This window comes from Sturnira hondurensis, unplaced genomic scaffold (genome assembly GCF_014824575.4).
Source record: "Sturnira hondurensis isolate 20B ecotype Veracruz unplaced genomic scaffold, ASM1482457v3 Scaffold0004136, whole genome shotgun sequence".
Classification (NCBI taxonomy): Eukaryota; Metazoa; Chordata; class Mammalia; order Chiroptera; family Phyllostomidae; genus Sturnira; species Sturnira hondurensis.
Window position 1 is genome coordinate 52,661,271 of NW_028076767.1, and position 17,429 is coordinate 52,678,699.

Sequence of the window (17,429 nt, forward strand, 5' to 3'; positions counted from 1 at the left end):
GCTTCATCGATATTGCCTTTTCAGCAACATGGAGCTGAGACCCTCTACCACTAAAAAGATTACAACTCACTGAAGGCTCAGATGAATTTACTGAATAAATCTATCTGTTGTATAACATTAAGTTTACGGTGTAAAGTGTGTTATTTTGATACATCTATATATCATAATATTATTAACATTGTAGTGTTATCACATTACATAATTGTTGTACACTTATTATGGTCTATATTCTGTCTCATTTATTACTTGTTTGTACTTTTACTACACACCTATAACCTGAAACACCACTAATCTTATCCACCACTCCCACCCCCATGCTACCCTCTGGTTAGCACCATTTAACTGTTTTTTATATATTAGACTTCTTTAGATTTTATGTGTGATATATGATAAACCCTTCTAACTTTTGGCCACCACCACCTCCTTCTGCAAACTTATCTTCATTTGTGACTATTTTCCCTTTCATTCCCTCCAGTTCTTAGAGGAATAATGTTTCTTTTCTCATTCATAGTAAATTTTTCAACCTAATCCTGACCAATGGGTTGGCCTAATTTTCCTCTTACTCTTTTGTCCTTTAACTATTTCTTCATCCTATACACTTTAACTCAGAAATGTTATCCACATTCAAAGCTAAAATAAAACCTGTTGCTCTAAAACGTGTATCTATCATCTCCAATTCAGAACCGCACACAGGCTTTGAGATCCGTATCTGCAACCACCCACTAGATGCTCTCACCTGCATGCCCCAGAGGTAACTAAATCTAGTAACTAAAAGCTACACATTTCATTTCTCTATGCCCAAATCTTCACCTTCTTCCCCATTCTTGGTTTCAGTTGTCAGCACACGAACTGATCCAGTCTTCTATTCCAGATACTTGGGTATCATTCTAGAATCCATGCCATCACCTTCAGAAATGGCCTGCATACAGCTGTCACTACTTCTATTCTATCTCCTAAATAAATCTTAGATCTCTTCCCTATTAACTCTTAATACTAATTTAACTCCTTATTTTGGTTGCTTGAAATGAAGAGCACTTATTTTTTCTTTTAAAAATGGAAGTACAACATATATACACATATATTAAAATATGCATATTAATAGATATTCATGTATAAGTGTATATTAAAGTACAGCCCTGGCCAGGGTGGCTCAACTGATTAGAGTGTTGTCCCTTTCCCACAGACTAAAGGGTCAATGTCTGGGTTTGATTCTTGGTCAGGGCACAAAGCCAGGTTACAGGTTCGATCCCTGGCTGGGATGCATATGAGAAGGCAATCAATTGATGTTTCTCTTACACTGATGTTTCTCTCTTTCTCTCAAATCAATGAAAAAATGTCCTTAGGTGAGGATAAAAAAACAAACAAATACAGTACATAAAGCTCAACTTGATGGTTGCCATGTACTTTTAAATTCCTGGCTCTCAGAACATTGGTTAGCACTGATATGTTCAGCTGAATTCCACATTGTTCTCTATCCTATCTATTTTCTATCCCACGATCTTTTGTGTAATGATATATTAAGACTTTTCTAAAGTATATATGTATTAATCCTTCAGTAAATTTTTAGAAAGATTTTATTTATTTTTAGAGAGAGGGGAAAGGAGGAAGAGAGGAAGAGAGGGAGAGAAACACCAATGTGTGGTTGCCTCTTTTATGCCCCCTAGTGGGGAACTGGCTCACAACACAGGCATGTGACCTCACTGGGAATTGAACTAGCAAACCCCTGGTTCCTAGGCTGGCATTCAATCCACTGAGCCACACCAGCCAGGGCTCCTTCAGTAAACATTGACTGAAGAAAAAACACAGTACAAACTACTTAGTCACATTAATCATGACAGGGCCCTAATATCTTTTCACAGCTTCTTCTCCTGGATTGTTCTGACTATTGTCCATTTGGAACCATAGGATCACCTCACAATACACTGTGTACAGGGCTAATTTTACAAAGCTGAAACTTCTGGTAAGTCATCAAAGATTTTGCTGAAATAGTCTATTTTTTTTCTGTCGCAGTTAAAGATGAAAAACTTCCAAATTAATAACAAATTTAGTTTTAGCACAAAACTAAAATTTAAAATTTTAAATTATACTGTCTTCCTGCTAGCCAAATAACCATGTAAAACCAAAAAACTAGCTAAGATAATGATACTTCTTTCAGTTTGTAATTTTATGTAAGAATTATTTACACCTGCAACTAATATAAAATACTGAAAGTCAACTGTAATGAAAAAATTTAAAAAATAATTTATGAAAGAACATTTGTTATTATACATGATGCCTTAAAAATGATCTCTTCCCACAGGTCACAATGTTTTTAAAAAAGAAAACATAAAATTCTCAGATTTTATCCATTAATATATCCCCATGTTTCAGTAATCATAGTTCTTCAAAGCAGTGTCTAACAATGTAATATTTTTCAGTAACAAGACTCTCAAATTCCATTTACCGGGATATATAACTTTCAAAACCAGAACCACATACCTTCTGCTGTAGTTCTTTTACTGCAGAATCTCTATCCATGCATGCCTGTCGGAAAGCTTCATAAGCTTTATTGAGTTGCTCACCAATATTTTTATCCATTTCTCTCTGTTCTGTAACATCACTATCAAGGATGGAGTAAATAACACGTCTGGAAAATAATCAGAACAATTTATAGCTATTAAGTTATAGAAATCTCATTTTTAAAATACATCTTAAATACAATTCTAAATGGTTTGTCATGAACACTATAGCACCAAGTACTATAAAGGTTTATAAAGACACAAAAGTCTCATCTCAAATCCTAATAATAAATACCATGAAACTTTAATTTCTATAATTTTTAAATATTCTTTACTAGTGCTTAAGGAGCCAAGTGGTAATCCAGTTCATAAAGATACTACTTTGAAAATAGTAATCTGTAAGTGCAACCTGAAAATGGAGAAATATAAAAGTATTGTTAATACATTACAAATATGCACAACAGGATTAGCAATGCGGGAAGAGATTTCTTTTTACTAAACGAACAGTTACTCCCTTACAAGGTGAATTCTCACTACACTGAAATTAGAGCAAAATTAAATACATAATAAATGTTTGTGGATGGAGTTCATACTGTTGTTATCGCAGAGCAATTAAGATGTGTGAAAATGCTCTTATTTTAGCACAAAACCTAGGGAGAGCTGCTGTTGGACTATATATTTAAAAAGAAAAAACACATCCTCCACTCCCTATTAGTTTTCTAACCTCCCTGCTGTTTCTGAACTACAGGTGATTTACTCAGTGGAGATAATTTGGTTTTATCACCTCAATTTGCATAACACCTCTAACCATATTCCTGGGCTCTGAGCAGAGGACCATCAGGACTGATTCCTCCTGTCCAGCTGTAAACACCTCATCACAGGACCTTTCTCTTAACCCTCTGAAAGCCACAGAAGAGACAGAGTTCCCTATGTTATAGGTTTCTGGAGTACCAAATTACTTAGCTTCTTTATAATTGGAAACTCTTCATAAGCTCCATTTCCAATCTTTCATAACATCTTTCATTTTATCTTTGGGTACACAATGCTTTAAAATTATTTTTTTAGTAATTTACATAAAGATATACTTCAGAACATAAAATTCACCATTTCAAAGTGCACATTTTTGGTTTTTTTTTAGTACATTCATTATATTGTGCAACCATCACCATTACATAACTCCAGACCATTTTTTTATCAGCACATAAAGAAACCTGTACCTATTAGCACTTAGGCCTAATTCCCTTTTCTCCTCATTCCCTAGCAAACACTAATCAGATTTCTAATGCTATGGATTAGATTATTTTGAACATTTCATATAAATAGAATCATACACTTTATGGTCTTTGTGTCTGGCTTGTTTTTATATAGCATAAAATTTCCAAGGTTTAGTGGAGCATGTAATAATTCTTCATTGCTTTTTATGTCTGAATAATATTCCACTGCAGATATACACTTTATTTATCCATTCATCAAGACCTGGATTATTTTCATTTTTTGGTTATTTTAAATAAAGCCGCTATTTGTGTAACACATATTTGTGTGAACCTGTTTTTGATTCTCTTGGCTATATACCAAGGTGTAGAACCACTGGGTTAGATGGGTAATCCTCTTTAACTTCTCAAAGAACTGCTAAAACTGTTTCCAAAGAGGCTGTATCATTTTACATTTCTACTAGCAGTTACATGTTTCAATTTCTTCACCTTTTCACCAACATTGTCTATTTAAATTATATGACATGCAAATTCGTGACGTGTTCCATATTTAAAAATAAATAAATAAATAAAAATTATATGCATCTTAGTGGGTGTGAAGTGGTACCTTAACATAGTTTGATTTGCATTTCCCTAAAGATGTTAACAAGCTTTCCATTGTTTATTGTTTATTTGTATATCTTCTTTGGAGAAATGTCTAGTGAAGTCCTTTTCCCACTTTTTAATTGGGTTGTCCAATACAGACTTAGACAACCCAATTAGCAGATATATACTTATAAATACACATACATGCGTATGTATGTATATATGTATGTATATAATTGGCAAATATTTTCTCCCATTCTTTTAAAAATATTTTATTTATTTATTTTTAGAGAGAGGGGATGGGAAGGAGAAAGAGTGGGAGAGAAACATCAATGTGTGGTTGCCTCTCACGTGTCCCCTACTGGGGACCTGGCCTGCAACCCAGGCATGCGCTCTGACTGAGAACCGAACCGGCGACCCCTTGCTTCACAGGCCCGTGCTCAATCCACTGAGCTACACCAGCCAGGGCCCATTCTTTAGATTGTCTTTTCATTTTCTGATGGTGCCATTTGACACATGAAGTCTTAAATTAAAAAAATAATTTCTCAACAAGTAAACAGTGTTTAATTGTAAAAAATTTTTATTTATTGATTTGAAAGACAGAAACATTGATTTGTTGTTCCACCCATTTATGCATTCTTGTATGTGCTCTGACCAGGGATTGAACCCACGAAGTTTTATATTTTTTTCTTTTGTTGCTTATACTTTTTGTGTCATATCTAAGAAAATACTGCCTGACTTCCAGCCAAGATGGAGGTATAGGTAGACACACTGTGACTCCTTGCACAACTAAAAGAAGGACAACAAAAAATTTAAAAACGAAAAACAGGAAAAACTGCCAGATAATTAAACTGTATGAAGTCTAATAACCAAGGAGTTAAAGAAACGTTAATCCAGACCTGTAGGAGGGGTGGAGATGGGTAGCTGGGGTTGAGAGGACTTGAGGCAAGGCAGTGGCTGGAAGACTAGGGCAGGTGTGGTAGCTGGCAGACCGGGCAGTCCTGCATTTGGGTGTGGATAAACCAGGAGGAGTGACTGGGGAGTGAGACAAGACCGCACAAACCCAGTTTTCCAGCCCAGGAAATGAAGCCTCAAAACCTCTGACTGAAAAAACCTGTGGGGGTTAAGGCAGCAGGAGAAACTCCCAGCCTCAAAGGAGAGTTCACTGGAGGGGCCCACAGGAATATACACAAACCCACCCAGGAATCAGCACCACAAGAATCCAAATTGCTTGTGGGCAGCGGGGGAAGTAACTGAAAGCCTGTGCAGAGCTGAGCAAGCAGCATTGTTCCTGCTTGGACCTCTCCCCCGCATATAGAGTCGCAACACAGCAATGTGAGTAGCCCCACCCTGGCAAATACCTAAGGCTACACCCCTCACTAGAAACAGGTATGCCAAGACAAAAAAAAAAAATGGCCCAAATGAAAGACAGATCAAAGCTCCAGAAAAATACCACTAAGTGATGAAGAGATAGCCAACCTATTAGATGCAGAGTACCAGAACACTGGTAATCAGGATGCTCACAGCAATGGTTGAGTAGGTTGCAAAATAGAGAAAAAAGTGAAGGCTTTGAAAAATGAAATAAAAGACAATGCACTGGGAATCAATAGTGAAGGGAAGCAAATGAGGATTCAAATCAACGATTTGGAGTAGAAGGAAGAAATAAACATTCAACCAGAAGAGAATGAAGAAACAAGAATTTTAAAAAAATGAGGAGAGGCTTAGAAACCTCTGGGGTAACTTTAAACGTTCCAATATCCAAATCATAGAGGTGCCAGAAGGAGAAGAGGAGAAGCAAGAAATTGAAAACTCATTTGAAAAAATAGTGAAGGAGAACTTCCCTTATCTGGGAAAGACAACAGACTTCCAGGAAGTCCAGGAAGCTAAGAGAGCCCCAAAGAAGTGGGACCCAAGGAAGAACACATCAAGGCACATCATAATTACATTACCCAAAATTAAAGATAAGGAAAGAATCTTAAAAGCAGCAAGAGAAAAGGAGACAGTTACCTACAAAGGAGTTTCCATAAGATTATCAGCTGATTTCTCAAAAGCAACCTTATAGGCAAGAAATGGCTGGAAAGAAGTATTCTAAGTCATGAAAAGCAAGGACCTACAACCAAGATTACCCTATCCAGCAAAGCTATCATTTAGAATGGAAGGGCAGATAAAGTGCTTTCCAGACAAGGTCAACTTAAAGGAGTTTATCATCTCCAAGCCCTCATTATCTGAAATGTTAAAGGGACTTATCTAAGAAAAAGAAGATTAAAAATATTAATAGTAAAATAACAAAACTCACAACTATCAACAATGTAACCTAAAAAAACCCCAAAACAAACTAAGCAAACAACTAGAATGGGAACAGAATCATGGAAATGGAGATCACATGGAGGGTTATCAGCAGGGAGGGGGAGGAAGGAGAATGGGGGAAAAGTACAGAGAATGCGAAGCATAAATGGTAGGTACAAAATAGATGGGGGGGGGTTAATCATATAGGAAATGTAGAAGCAAAAGAACTTATATGGATGACCCATGGACATGAACTAAGGGGGTGGAGGGGAATGCTGGGGGGGGTGCAGTGTGAAGGGGGGTGAAGGGGAATAAAGGGAGAATGTGACAACTGTAATAGCATAATCAATAAAATATATTTAAAAAAGAAAATATTGCCAATCCAAGTTCACACAGATTATCACCTATGTTTCCTTTTAAGAATTTTATTATTTTAGCTTTTGCATTTAGATCTTTGATCCATATTGAGTTGATCTGTAAACGGTGTGAGGTAGGGGTCCAGATTCCTTCTTTCACATGTGGCTATTCGGCTGTCCTGGTACCATTTGTTAAAAAGCTATTCTCTCCCAATGATGGCCTGTCACCCATGTCAAAAACGGGTGAGCATAAATCACAATGCTCTTTTAAATACCTAGGTAACATTTTAATCCTATCAGCCAATCTTTCATTTTAAGATAATAAATATACTCCTAAGTCAATTTGCAGGCTTAATAAAAACAATTTCAAGTTTTTTATTATGGGGATCATAATGTCATTATCTGAAAATAAAAGAATGCTAATCGTTTTAAGTAGTCTACTCAGGAAGTTTGTTTCTACTGCAACATCTGATAGATAGAAAAGATGAAATATTGTTAGGAAAATCAACATTGCCAGGATTTCTTTCTTTCTTTCTCTCTTTTTTTCTCTCTTTCTTTCTTTCTCTTTCTCTCTCTCTCTCTTTCTTTCTTTCTTATTTATTTATTTATAGAGAGAGGAAGGGAGGGAGAAAGAGAGGGAGAGAAACATTGATGTGTGAGAGAAACATCAATTGGTTGCCTCATGCATGCCCCCCACCAGGCACTTGGCTGGCAACCCAGACATGTGCCCTGACCGGGAACTGAAACAGTGACCTTTTGGTGTGCATGATGACGCCCAACCCACAGGGCCATTGCCAGGATTTTTGACTGCCATAGACACTATGGAAACATATTAGCATTAATACAAAATACCACTTTGAATACTTTACTTATTCACTTATACACTAAATCACTAGAGAGGATTTAAGGCAGTTTACACAGGAGATTAAAAATAAGTATACAAGCAGGGAAAGAAAAATAAGTATGCAAGCAGGGAAAGAAAAATAAGGGGAGGTAGCTATAGGAACTATAATATACTGTAACATGCTAATATAGAAGTTAAAGGTTTTAAGTAGCTGAATGGCTAAGTTATCTATCACTGTCTTAAAAAGTTACACATGTAACACATGTTACATTGACATAAATTGTCAATGTAAATCTAACCCATGTTTTTCAATCTGGGCCACTAAATCTTTTTGGACCCAAGTTTTCCTTCTCTACAATATAAAAATTGTATTTGGAATAGATTTCTAAGAAACTTCTTTGTTCTACAGTTCTTGAGTCTGTAAGTCTAAAAATGCATGTCTGTTCCATCAAGAAGGTACATTCTTGTTTTTAAAAATATAAATGCAGAATTAAAAAGAGCTACATCATATGCAAGTAAATTATGTGGAATATTTACTTCAGGTCCTTGAATTAGATCACACAAATGTCACTGAATTACTAAGTAAATTCTACAGGAATGCACCCTATTTCCTGAAATAAGAATGTACACTGGGGAGATATGATTCAGGTCAATACAACTAAATAAATGATACGTTTAATTCTTATCTCACAGCCAAGAAGAGAATTGGGTGTTAATCAGTGACACTGACCAGAGAAAAAGGAAAACAGTCTCTGGACCCAGCTAATTAAATTGAACAGATTTCAAATATTAACACCCTGAACTTTAAAGCCACTCATTCCTCTGTTTTTTAAAGCATTTGTTAAGTGTAAGATTAATTTCACAATTTAGGAGGCAGTCGTATTTCAATTACATTTTGGCATGTCTGCTGTGAAATTTGCCAGGCTCCAGGGAATTCACTTTATTTATAGTAAATATGCTCAAACCCAAATCTTATGGCCATCACCACTCCCCAAGGCCAGAATGCCCAAGCTAGAGCAACCTCTGTCTTAGAAACACTCTTCCAGTTATGGTTTCACTCTTTAAAAAAATATATATATGAAAATCAACATATATAAATATAAATATATATTTATATATATAAAGATTTATTTATTTATTTATCTTTAGAGGGGAAGGGAAGGAGAGAAGAAGAGAAATATCAATGTATGGTTGCTTCTCATATGTCCCTTCCTGGGAACTGGCCTGCAACCCAGGCATGTGCCCCGACTGGGAATCGAACGGCGATCATGTGGTTCGCAGGCCTGTGCTCAATCCACTGAGCTACACCAGCCAGGGCTCTTTTAAATACATTTTAAGGAAAGCCTTCTACAGTAATTTATCTGTTTCTGGGTCTGGTTTGCCAGTTTCCTTCTATCGCATACGAAGAAAAGATTAAGTCACTGATGCCACAGAGGGTAGCTGGGTGGATAGAATGCAAAGTAGCCCCCCAACTCCAATCCTCCAGAAGCCAGGGTAGTTCCTACCCACTCACCTCCACAAGCAGGTCCATTTTGCCCCTGGGTGGTTCCTGATAGAAGGGAAAGGGAGGGCAGTACATTCTTATTCTGCTTCCCAGGTCCAGCATCTGCCACTCAGGTGGAAGCACCAAGAAATTCCCTGGGCAGCAGCTTGCTTCCTCCTTCACTGATCCCTTGGTTCAATAATGAAACTGCTGTAGGCTTGGAGAGGCAGCCTGCACAAGGGAGATAATTTTGTCTTCCCATGGTCAAGTTTCTCAACTCCAACAAAAGTCTATCAACTGCTGGGGCCAATTTTTTATTTTAATCAATAATCTCATTACTATTGAATTCAATTACAAAAAACTAAACTATCTGATTGGTTTCTACATGTAAAACACTACCCTGGGTGCAGCAAGGGCTTTAGAGATGGTACTACCTTAGGGTTGTGTTCCTTTCACAAAATTTTTCGCCAAGTCATCATTTCCTATTATTCACATTCCCATTTGACAGATAATGCTCAGAGGAATTAAAAGACTTGCCTACTGGCTACAAGTTCTTAGTTTAAAGATTGTTCATTAAAGTCTGCTGCAAAGCATTCTCCCAGGGTGCCATGGTGAGTATGGTCATTCATTACAGTATTTACTGAGTGCCAACTACAAGCAAACAAAGCCTTTGCTGGATACTGATGCAGTGAGAAGCCTTAGGCAATTCCTAATTATAACAATGGTTACTCACATAAATGACTGATTAAGTTAGTGCTCTTCCACTGATCCTTGAAAACAAGTAGGAATGGAAATAAAATAAAGAGCAAATTTTAGTTTTTGGGCTTCAATTTTCCTTGCCTTTAAAAATATGGGGTTAAATGGTATAATCTCTTTCGACTTTATTATATAGCATTTCCAAAGAAGTACAGAATAGAAGATTTTGCTTGGCAAATATGGTGATTTATTTTTCCTCATAAGTGATATAGATTTAAAAGGAGTAGCCATTTTGTTTCAAATTGTATTACAAACTAGGCCTTGGTTACAAACTACTTGATATGACTTTCATTTCGAGATGGTGAGAAGCATGAAATAAAATTATATATGGTATCCTGAAAGTAAAGAGATCATATGATACTTTGACAGTATGTGATATAACACTGTGAAAATTAATGACCTTATTTATTTAATAACAATGATATATTTCCTCTTTAATAATTTACTAGGTAGAATAATAAAAAATATAGGCTTTGGATTCAGATCCCAGATCTGCAATTGTTTAGCCCATAAAGGAGAGACTGTTCCATGACATGACTGGACTTGCGTCAGAATGGAGGTTGCTTTCTTCAAAAACAAAAAACAAATAAAACCCCTTAGAGACTGTCTAATCCTAAGTAATGTTTATTCTGACGTAAACAGTACCTTCCCTTGCTTCCTGCTACGTGCTGGTTCCTGTGACAGATTGTTATCCTGACCTGATAGCATGCATGTACTGATACTCCTAATTATTCCTCTTCCATAGTCCCCCCACCCCTGTCCCCTACTGTATAATTCTTTGGTGCCTACCAAGTGGCATGGGGATCTATTTCATCTTGCAACCTCCCAAAATAAGCCTCATATGTAAATTGCCCTTCATAAACTCTATTAATTACCAGGCTGGAGTAGCCAGCCTTTCTTTGGTCTTTCCTTGCTCTCCACTTACAGAAGTAGATTTTCAGTTTCCAGGTTTTCCCCTAGTTTGCATGTACTAACATAGCTGTTTACTTAACTTCTCTGATTATTAGTTTTCTTACCATGCATAGCTCATAAGGTTATTAAGAATATTAAATGAGACCATATATGAAGAATATATGTTATTTGTTCCTCATATCTGCTCTTCTAGCATTCCCAATTTTTTGCTTCTCCTGCTGGATAAAATGTTGTGGTATAGTTACCTATGGTGAAGGCAACACGTCAGGGATGGTTGAACGAAAGGAACGGTGGAACAACAAAAATGAATATGCTTATGTTCTTGACATCATGGAGCTGCCAGATCAGCTCTGGATATCTTATACTTTGAATTGTAATATGTGAATGAAATAAAATTTCTGTTGTAAGCCACTGTCTTTGGAGGTCTCTTAAGAGGGGAGCTGAGCTGAATCCTAACTGGTACAATATTCAGGACTAGTTCAGTGCTGAACACATAGTAGATAATCTTTGCCTTTTGTTTTTCTAATTAGAGCTTATAATTTCATAAGGCAGACACAGATGAAAATGATTAATCATGCTAGCAAGTCATTTATAAGTGTGTAAAAAGGTATGAGCATATATAGGTAGGGTCTGGGAAACACAGGTAGAAGTTATTTGTAGGGACTCACTTGATAGTTCAATCAAGATTTGTGCATTTAATTGTATGTAAGTTTTATCACAAAAGGGGAAAAAAGAGAGAGAGAGAAAGAACTGTTGGGCTTCACAGAGGATCTAACAATTAACTGGGCCCTCAAGTAGGAGGGTATGAGGGTTTCAACAAGTAGAGAATGAAAGGTTAAGGAACATTCACCCTGAAAGAGCAGAGGTACTCAGCAATCACTACTATAGTGCATTTAGGGACTGGAGGCATTCCATTTATCAAACTCTAGTGTATGTACAGGATGAGAAGATGTCTGACAAGATCATCAGAGCCACCATCTAGGTATGACTGTTGCACTGCAAAAACCCTAAGAGTACCATTCACAGAGACTATAAGTGGAATCATATCCCCTAGAGATACAGAGGGGATTAACTGTATAAACTAGAAGCAGCGAACTCAGTTATAACCAGACTGCATTGATAGTAGACCTTGAAATTTAGACTTTAACCTGATGACATTAAGGAGTAATGAAGAATTTTCAAGCAGGAGATAGACATGTTTTAGAAAGGTAAACTGGGCACCAGCATGGAATACAAACTGAGGGAGACAAAACGGGGATATCCATAGGAAACTGCTGCTCTATTCTGGCTGAAAGATGAGGGCTTGAACTACAGCAAGGGAAATGAAAGATGGATGGATTCAAGAGATGTTTCAAAGGCAAAATCAACAGGGTTAGTTGACCAACTGGATCTGCACAACGGACAAGAAAGTAGCACTCAGGTCCCTGAAATTCTGAATCAGTTGGCCTGGGATGGGCCCCTGGAATCTGCATTTTGATAAGCCAAGTAAGCCAGGTGATTCTGTTGAAGATAGTTCACCAGCCATAATTTTCAAAATACTAGGCAGACAGTGATGATAGGCAGACACAGAGAACAGGAAGAAAATTTTTAAGGGAAAGTTACTCAGTTTTGGAAAAAAAGTACTTGAAGAGACAGAATTAACAAAAGGCACAAAAAATGTAGCTACAAGTGATAACAAAAGAAATGAAGACCAAGGATGCCTTCCCTCCTAATTATATTCTTGAAGTCCTGTTTTGAATGTCCAGTGTTCTTTGATGCTGACAAATCCTTAGACAGTCAACCAGACCCAAATCTTTTTTATTGCAAGAAAAAACTATATCTTTGAAAAGAAAATAGCGAGAGAAAAAGAAACAATACTCTTTATTGTACCACTTTATATACCAAGATATACACTGTTTTCCTCCCAAATATAAACCAAAAAAGAACAGGACCACTTATTATCTGTATGATGTCAGAAGGAACACTAGGTAATGCATAAAAGCAGAAAGGCATTTTAGTAGATGTCTATTGTCTTATGTAAAGAGACTATTAGCCAAATGGATATTACAGGAATGTTATCTAATGTTCTGTTCTGTTAACCCTTACATACTATTAAACAACAGGAAAAAACTCTCACAGCATGTTTGAATATGTGATTTTTAAGTCTCTATTTTCCACTCTACCAAATTTATAAAAATAAAATAGTGTCACTAATGATCTCTCACAATAAGATACTATACTTATCTTCTGGCCTTAACCAGAAAAGTCTGGGGGGAAAAAACCTTCAAGTAATCTGAAAAAAAAGTCCCCCAAATAGAAGACAATAATGTAAGAAATGTCACAGGTTGCACCATATAAAGGAAAATGTTGCTCTTGAAAATGTAGTTAAAATTTTATAGTTAACAGATTAGGGGTCTCCAGAATCTCAAGTCATTTACTGTATATGAAAAAAAAAAAAAGCATTATAACAGGAGAGAACATGCCCTGGCCAGGTAGCTCAGTTGGTTGGAGCATCATCCTGTATACCAAAAAGCTATGGGGTCAATCCCCGGTCGCAGCACATACCCAGGTTACAGGATCAATCCCAAGCTGGCATGTGTGTGGGAGGCGATAGATCAGTGTTTCTCTCCTGTTGATATTTTTCTCTCTCCCCCTACTTTTCTCTCTAAAAAAGCAACAAATATACCCTTGGGCGAGCATTTTAAAAAGAGAGAATTCTTCTATAAAAAGAGTTAAACTTCAGGATACAGATAAAGGACCTTTTTACATAAAGGTCTCTTTTCTTTTAAATCACAGTTTAAATTGCTGAGCAGTCATTTAGCCTTGAGAATATTACCAATGATAAATGGTACAGGCAAGAGCCTACATAATTATAAAGCTGTACTCTGTGCTCTTAACCAATGGCTCAGGACTCTACAGTTCTTCATACCTCTGCTTTTAATTTCCCTGAGGACACTTACAGGCTGTTAGGCAAATGACTGCAAGTCACAACTTGCTTTATCAGAAGTAACTGTGAGAACTCCAATAAGAAAATAAATAAGGTTTCAGAGATTTCCAGATCTCCATTTCCAGTCATTCCCAAGATGTTTCGGGTGTGACTGTAAATGTACTATGATAAGTTTAAAACCAGATACACTATTTTTACACCACGTAACATACTATATCACTCCAACTGTTGAATACTCCCAAGACAGGACCCCAAAACCCCTGGCTGGCCTGACAAACCAATGTTTCAAACCTGTATTTGTGCCCAAATTACCCAAATTTCCACTCTTTTCAGGGCCACACCATTTTTTTCCTCAAATATATATGTTCAGATCTAGTAAATCCTAACACTTGCTGTAGAGAACTATAAGTTTATTAAAATTTTTGATTTGTTGTATCACTTCCTTTTATATCTGGAAAAAATAAAAAGATACTACAAAATAAAGATTCCAAACTTAATTTTTAAATGAGACCACATGTTGTGTGAAATATATTAATTTCTCTATTAAGACAATTTGTAGATTAGAACCAAAATTAAAATGCCTAGTCAACTAAAGATAAAGTCAGAGTTAGCATATAGAATGTGTATTGAGTCCAGCATGCTTGCTGATGAGAGTGAGCAAGGCATTTAACCTTTCTGTGAACCTCAGTTCCCTCATCTGCACCAGTGTAGTATGTAAGGGTAGAGTATGCTGTAGGATATGGGTTTCTAGTCTGTCAGTACATTAGAATCATGAAGGGTAGTTTTAAAAAATAGATCAGTAAACCCTGTCCAAGAGTTCCTGAATCATACAGTATTTGGTGTGTGTGTGTGTGTGGGGAGGGGAGTGTGTGGAGGAAGTTGGGGAAGAGGAAGGAGCAAATATAAACCAGATTTAAAATCACTGCTATAGGGGGTCTAGTTAAAACTGGGAAAGCAATGTACTCTGTAAAATACTACACAGCTATGCACCAAGGCAGGGAAACAGGCTTTCATAGCATCCTTTTGCTCCACAATCATCTGCCTTTTGAATTGTTCCAGAAGCATATAGAGTTTGAAAACAAAAATAAGTTGCTAAGGTAGGAGATGTTCTGTAACAGTGGGAAATTGTAACCCACCCCATCCTTCTTTTGACACTGTTTCTGTAAGAGCTGATGCTGACTAAACAACATCTTTAAACAACATGTTTGTATAAGAAATCTAGGGACTAACTTCAAAAGATACAGACCCCGACCTTCAGGCATCCTGTTCTGGGAGATTTGCTGACCTTCAACCTTGCCTTATCGGAATGGACTGAGCTAGTCTGCAGGTAGAGAACTTTGCAACCCCCTCCCCTAATCTCTTGTTCTGTTCCCCTCTCCCTCCTTACAAACACATCTGCCTCCACTGAGAGGTGGGTCCCCCATCTTCTATATGGCCAGCATCTACAAATAAACCCCTATTCTTTACATCAGCAACTGCCTCTTGGGTACATGCTTTCATAGCAGCAGACAGCTGGACCTGCTTTTGCTTAGTTGTTTTTTTTTTTCTAAATGTACTTCGATACTTTGGCAGATGACCCAGACAATAGCACTCTAATGATCTTTGTTCTGTAAAATTTCCACAACTCACCAGTTTATATAAATGTTTTATATGTGAATGAAAGACTCCATTAATGTCATCTGCACTGAAGTTCACATTGAGAGAGAAATCTGAGTGTGACCACTGCTCTTCTCCCACCAGGCCACAGCACTCCTTTTAACATGATGCTTCCCCTACCAACACTCTCAATTCTATTTGAATTCTCAAACTACCTACAGATAATTGAAAAGACATAAATCTCAATGACATGCCTTCAATCCCAAAGAGACATACAGCCATGGAACAGAAGGACAATCTTAGTCTCGTGTTTACATGGCAAACATCCTAGGAGGTGGCTCCCTGTTTTCTCATGGGAAGCATTAGGGAATAGAGGTAGGGACTGACACCTATTGAGGTAACATTACTTGCCAGATATTTTACATAAACTACCTTTTAAAAAAGATTTTATCTATTTATCTTCAGAGGGGAAGGGAAGGAGAGAGGGAGGGAAATATCAATGTATGGTTGCCTCTTGTGCGCTCCCTGCTGGGAACTGGCCTGTAACCCAGGCAGGTGCCCTGACTGGGAATCAAACTGGGATCCTTTGGTTCACAGGCCTGTGCTCAATCCACTGAGCTACACCAGCCAGGGCATAAACTACCTTTTTAATATCCCTCTGCTGGAGTATATATTATCTTCCCTTTCTAGATAAGGAAACAGAGCTTCAAAAAGTTTAAATACAATGACTAATGTTACAGAATTAGAAAATGGAAGACATAGATAAATTCAGGTCTTGCTGATATAAAAGATCCAATCTCGTAACTCTTTTCATCCTAATTCAGTTTCTATTTTTTAATCAAAGATATATATACATATATATGTGTATATATAGTTTTAGTCAAATAGCTTCAGAAGGCTTAAGAAAAACAGTCCCTTGCTCCCCTCTCCCCATTTCCTGCTTCACTGTGGCAACAATTTTCAGTTCTTTTGGCTGATTCTTTCTGGTATTTCTTTCTGTACTCTAAATAATATGTTAATATCGCCACTATTAATTTTCACTTTTACTGACCTTCCCACTGTGCAAAACAAGGATTAAGCTCTCTTTAACAACCCCCTTCCCGACTTTATATCCTCCCTGTTCTCCTACTTTTGGTTAGAGTAAACTTTCAGCTTTACTTTCTTATGACTATGTAATGCTACTCACTGCTGAGCCTTATAATACAGAGGTAGGCAAAAGTATTCTATTATTTATTATTATTACAACTATAAACTTGCTTTGGTCCACCCTGTATACCATGGCTCTTTTCCCTTTTCTGAAAAAATTTTCCTGAAAAAACTTCTCGTTTGCTTTATTTATTGCCACTAACACAATTCCTAATCCTTTCAGATATTTCAGTTATTCTATCGATTTCACCTTGGAAGAATCTCTCCCTGGGCTTTCTGACTTGCTCCAGTCTAGACTCGATCTCTATGCCTAAAGGAAAGCCTTTATCTTGAAACCTTCTTTTACCTTGAGTTTGAGGATTCTCTTTGTTCACTCTCTCTCTCTAGATGAATCCCTCATTTTCAGCATCCCAAATCTTCACCTTTTTTTGTTTACCTGTCTATTTGGTGGAGTTAGCCTTCCAGTATCTGAGAAAATGTTTGTGAAATAAATTTTCTGAGACCTTGTATAACTGAAAATATCTTTATTCCACCCTTAGACTTAATTGATAGTTTGCCAGTTAAGAGTTTTAGATTGGAAATAATTATTCCTCCGAATTTGGAAAGCTTTGCTATGCTCTCTTCCAGCTTCCATTTATTTTAGTTGAAATCGAGTCATTTTGATTCCTGATTTTGTAGTTGACTCATCTGGAAGTTTGTCCTTCAGTTCTTAAAAATTTTAATGAATTATTTTGGGGCAATTTCATTCCTTTTGTGCCCCTTTCTGGGACTCCTCTTACACAGATGTTGAATCTTCTGAAGCGGTACTCTAATTCCTCCCAGCCTCCTTC

At 36.9% G+C, this 17,429-nt stretch overlaps 1 protein-coding gene across 2 annotated transcripts in view; it reads right to left on the bottom strand.

Moving 5' to 3' along the window:
• TANK (TRAF family member associated NFKB activator) overlaps positions 1-17,429 on the bottom strand; it is a 70,720-nt gene that overhangs the window by 46,062 nt on the left and 7,229 nt on the right. For both annotated transcript variants that reach the window (XM_037044595.1, XM_037044594.1), the window contains exon 2: positions 2,479-2,626. In XM_037044595.1, the coding sequence (XP_036900490.1) occupies positions 2,479-2,577 (99 nt within the window). In that variant the 5' untranslated portion in view covers positions 2,578-2,626. The remainder of the gene's footprint in view (positions 1-2,478; positions 2,627-17,429) is intronic.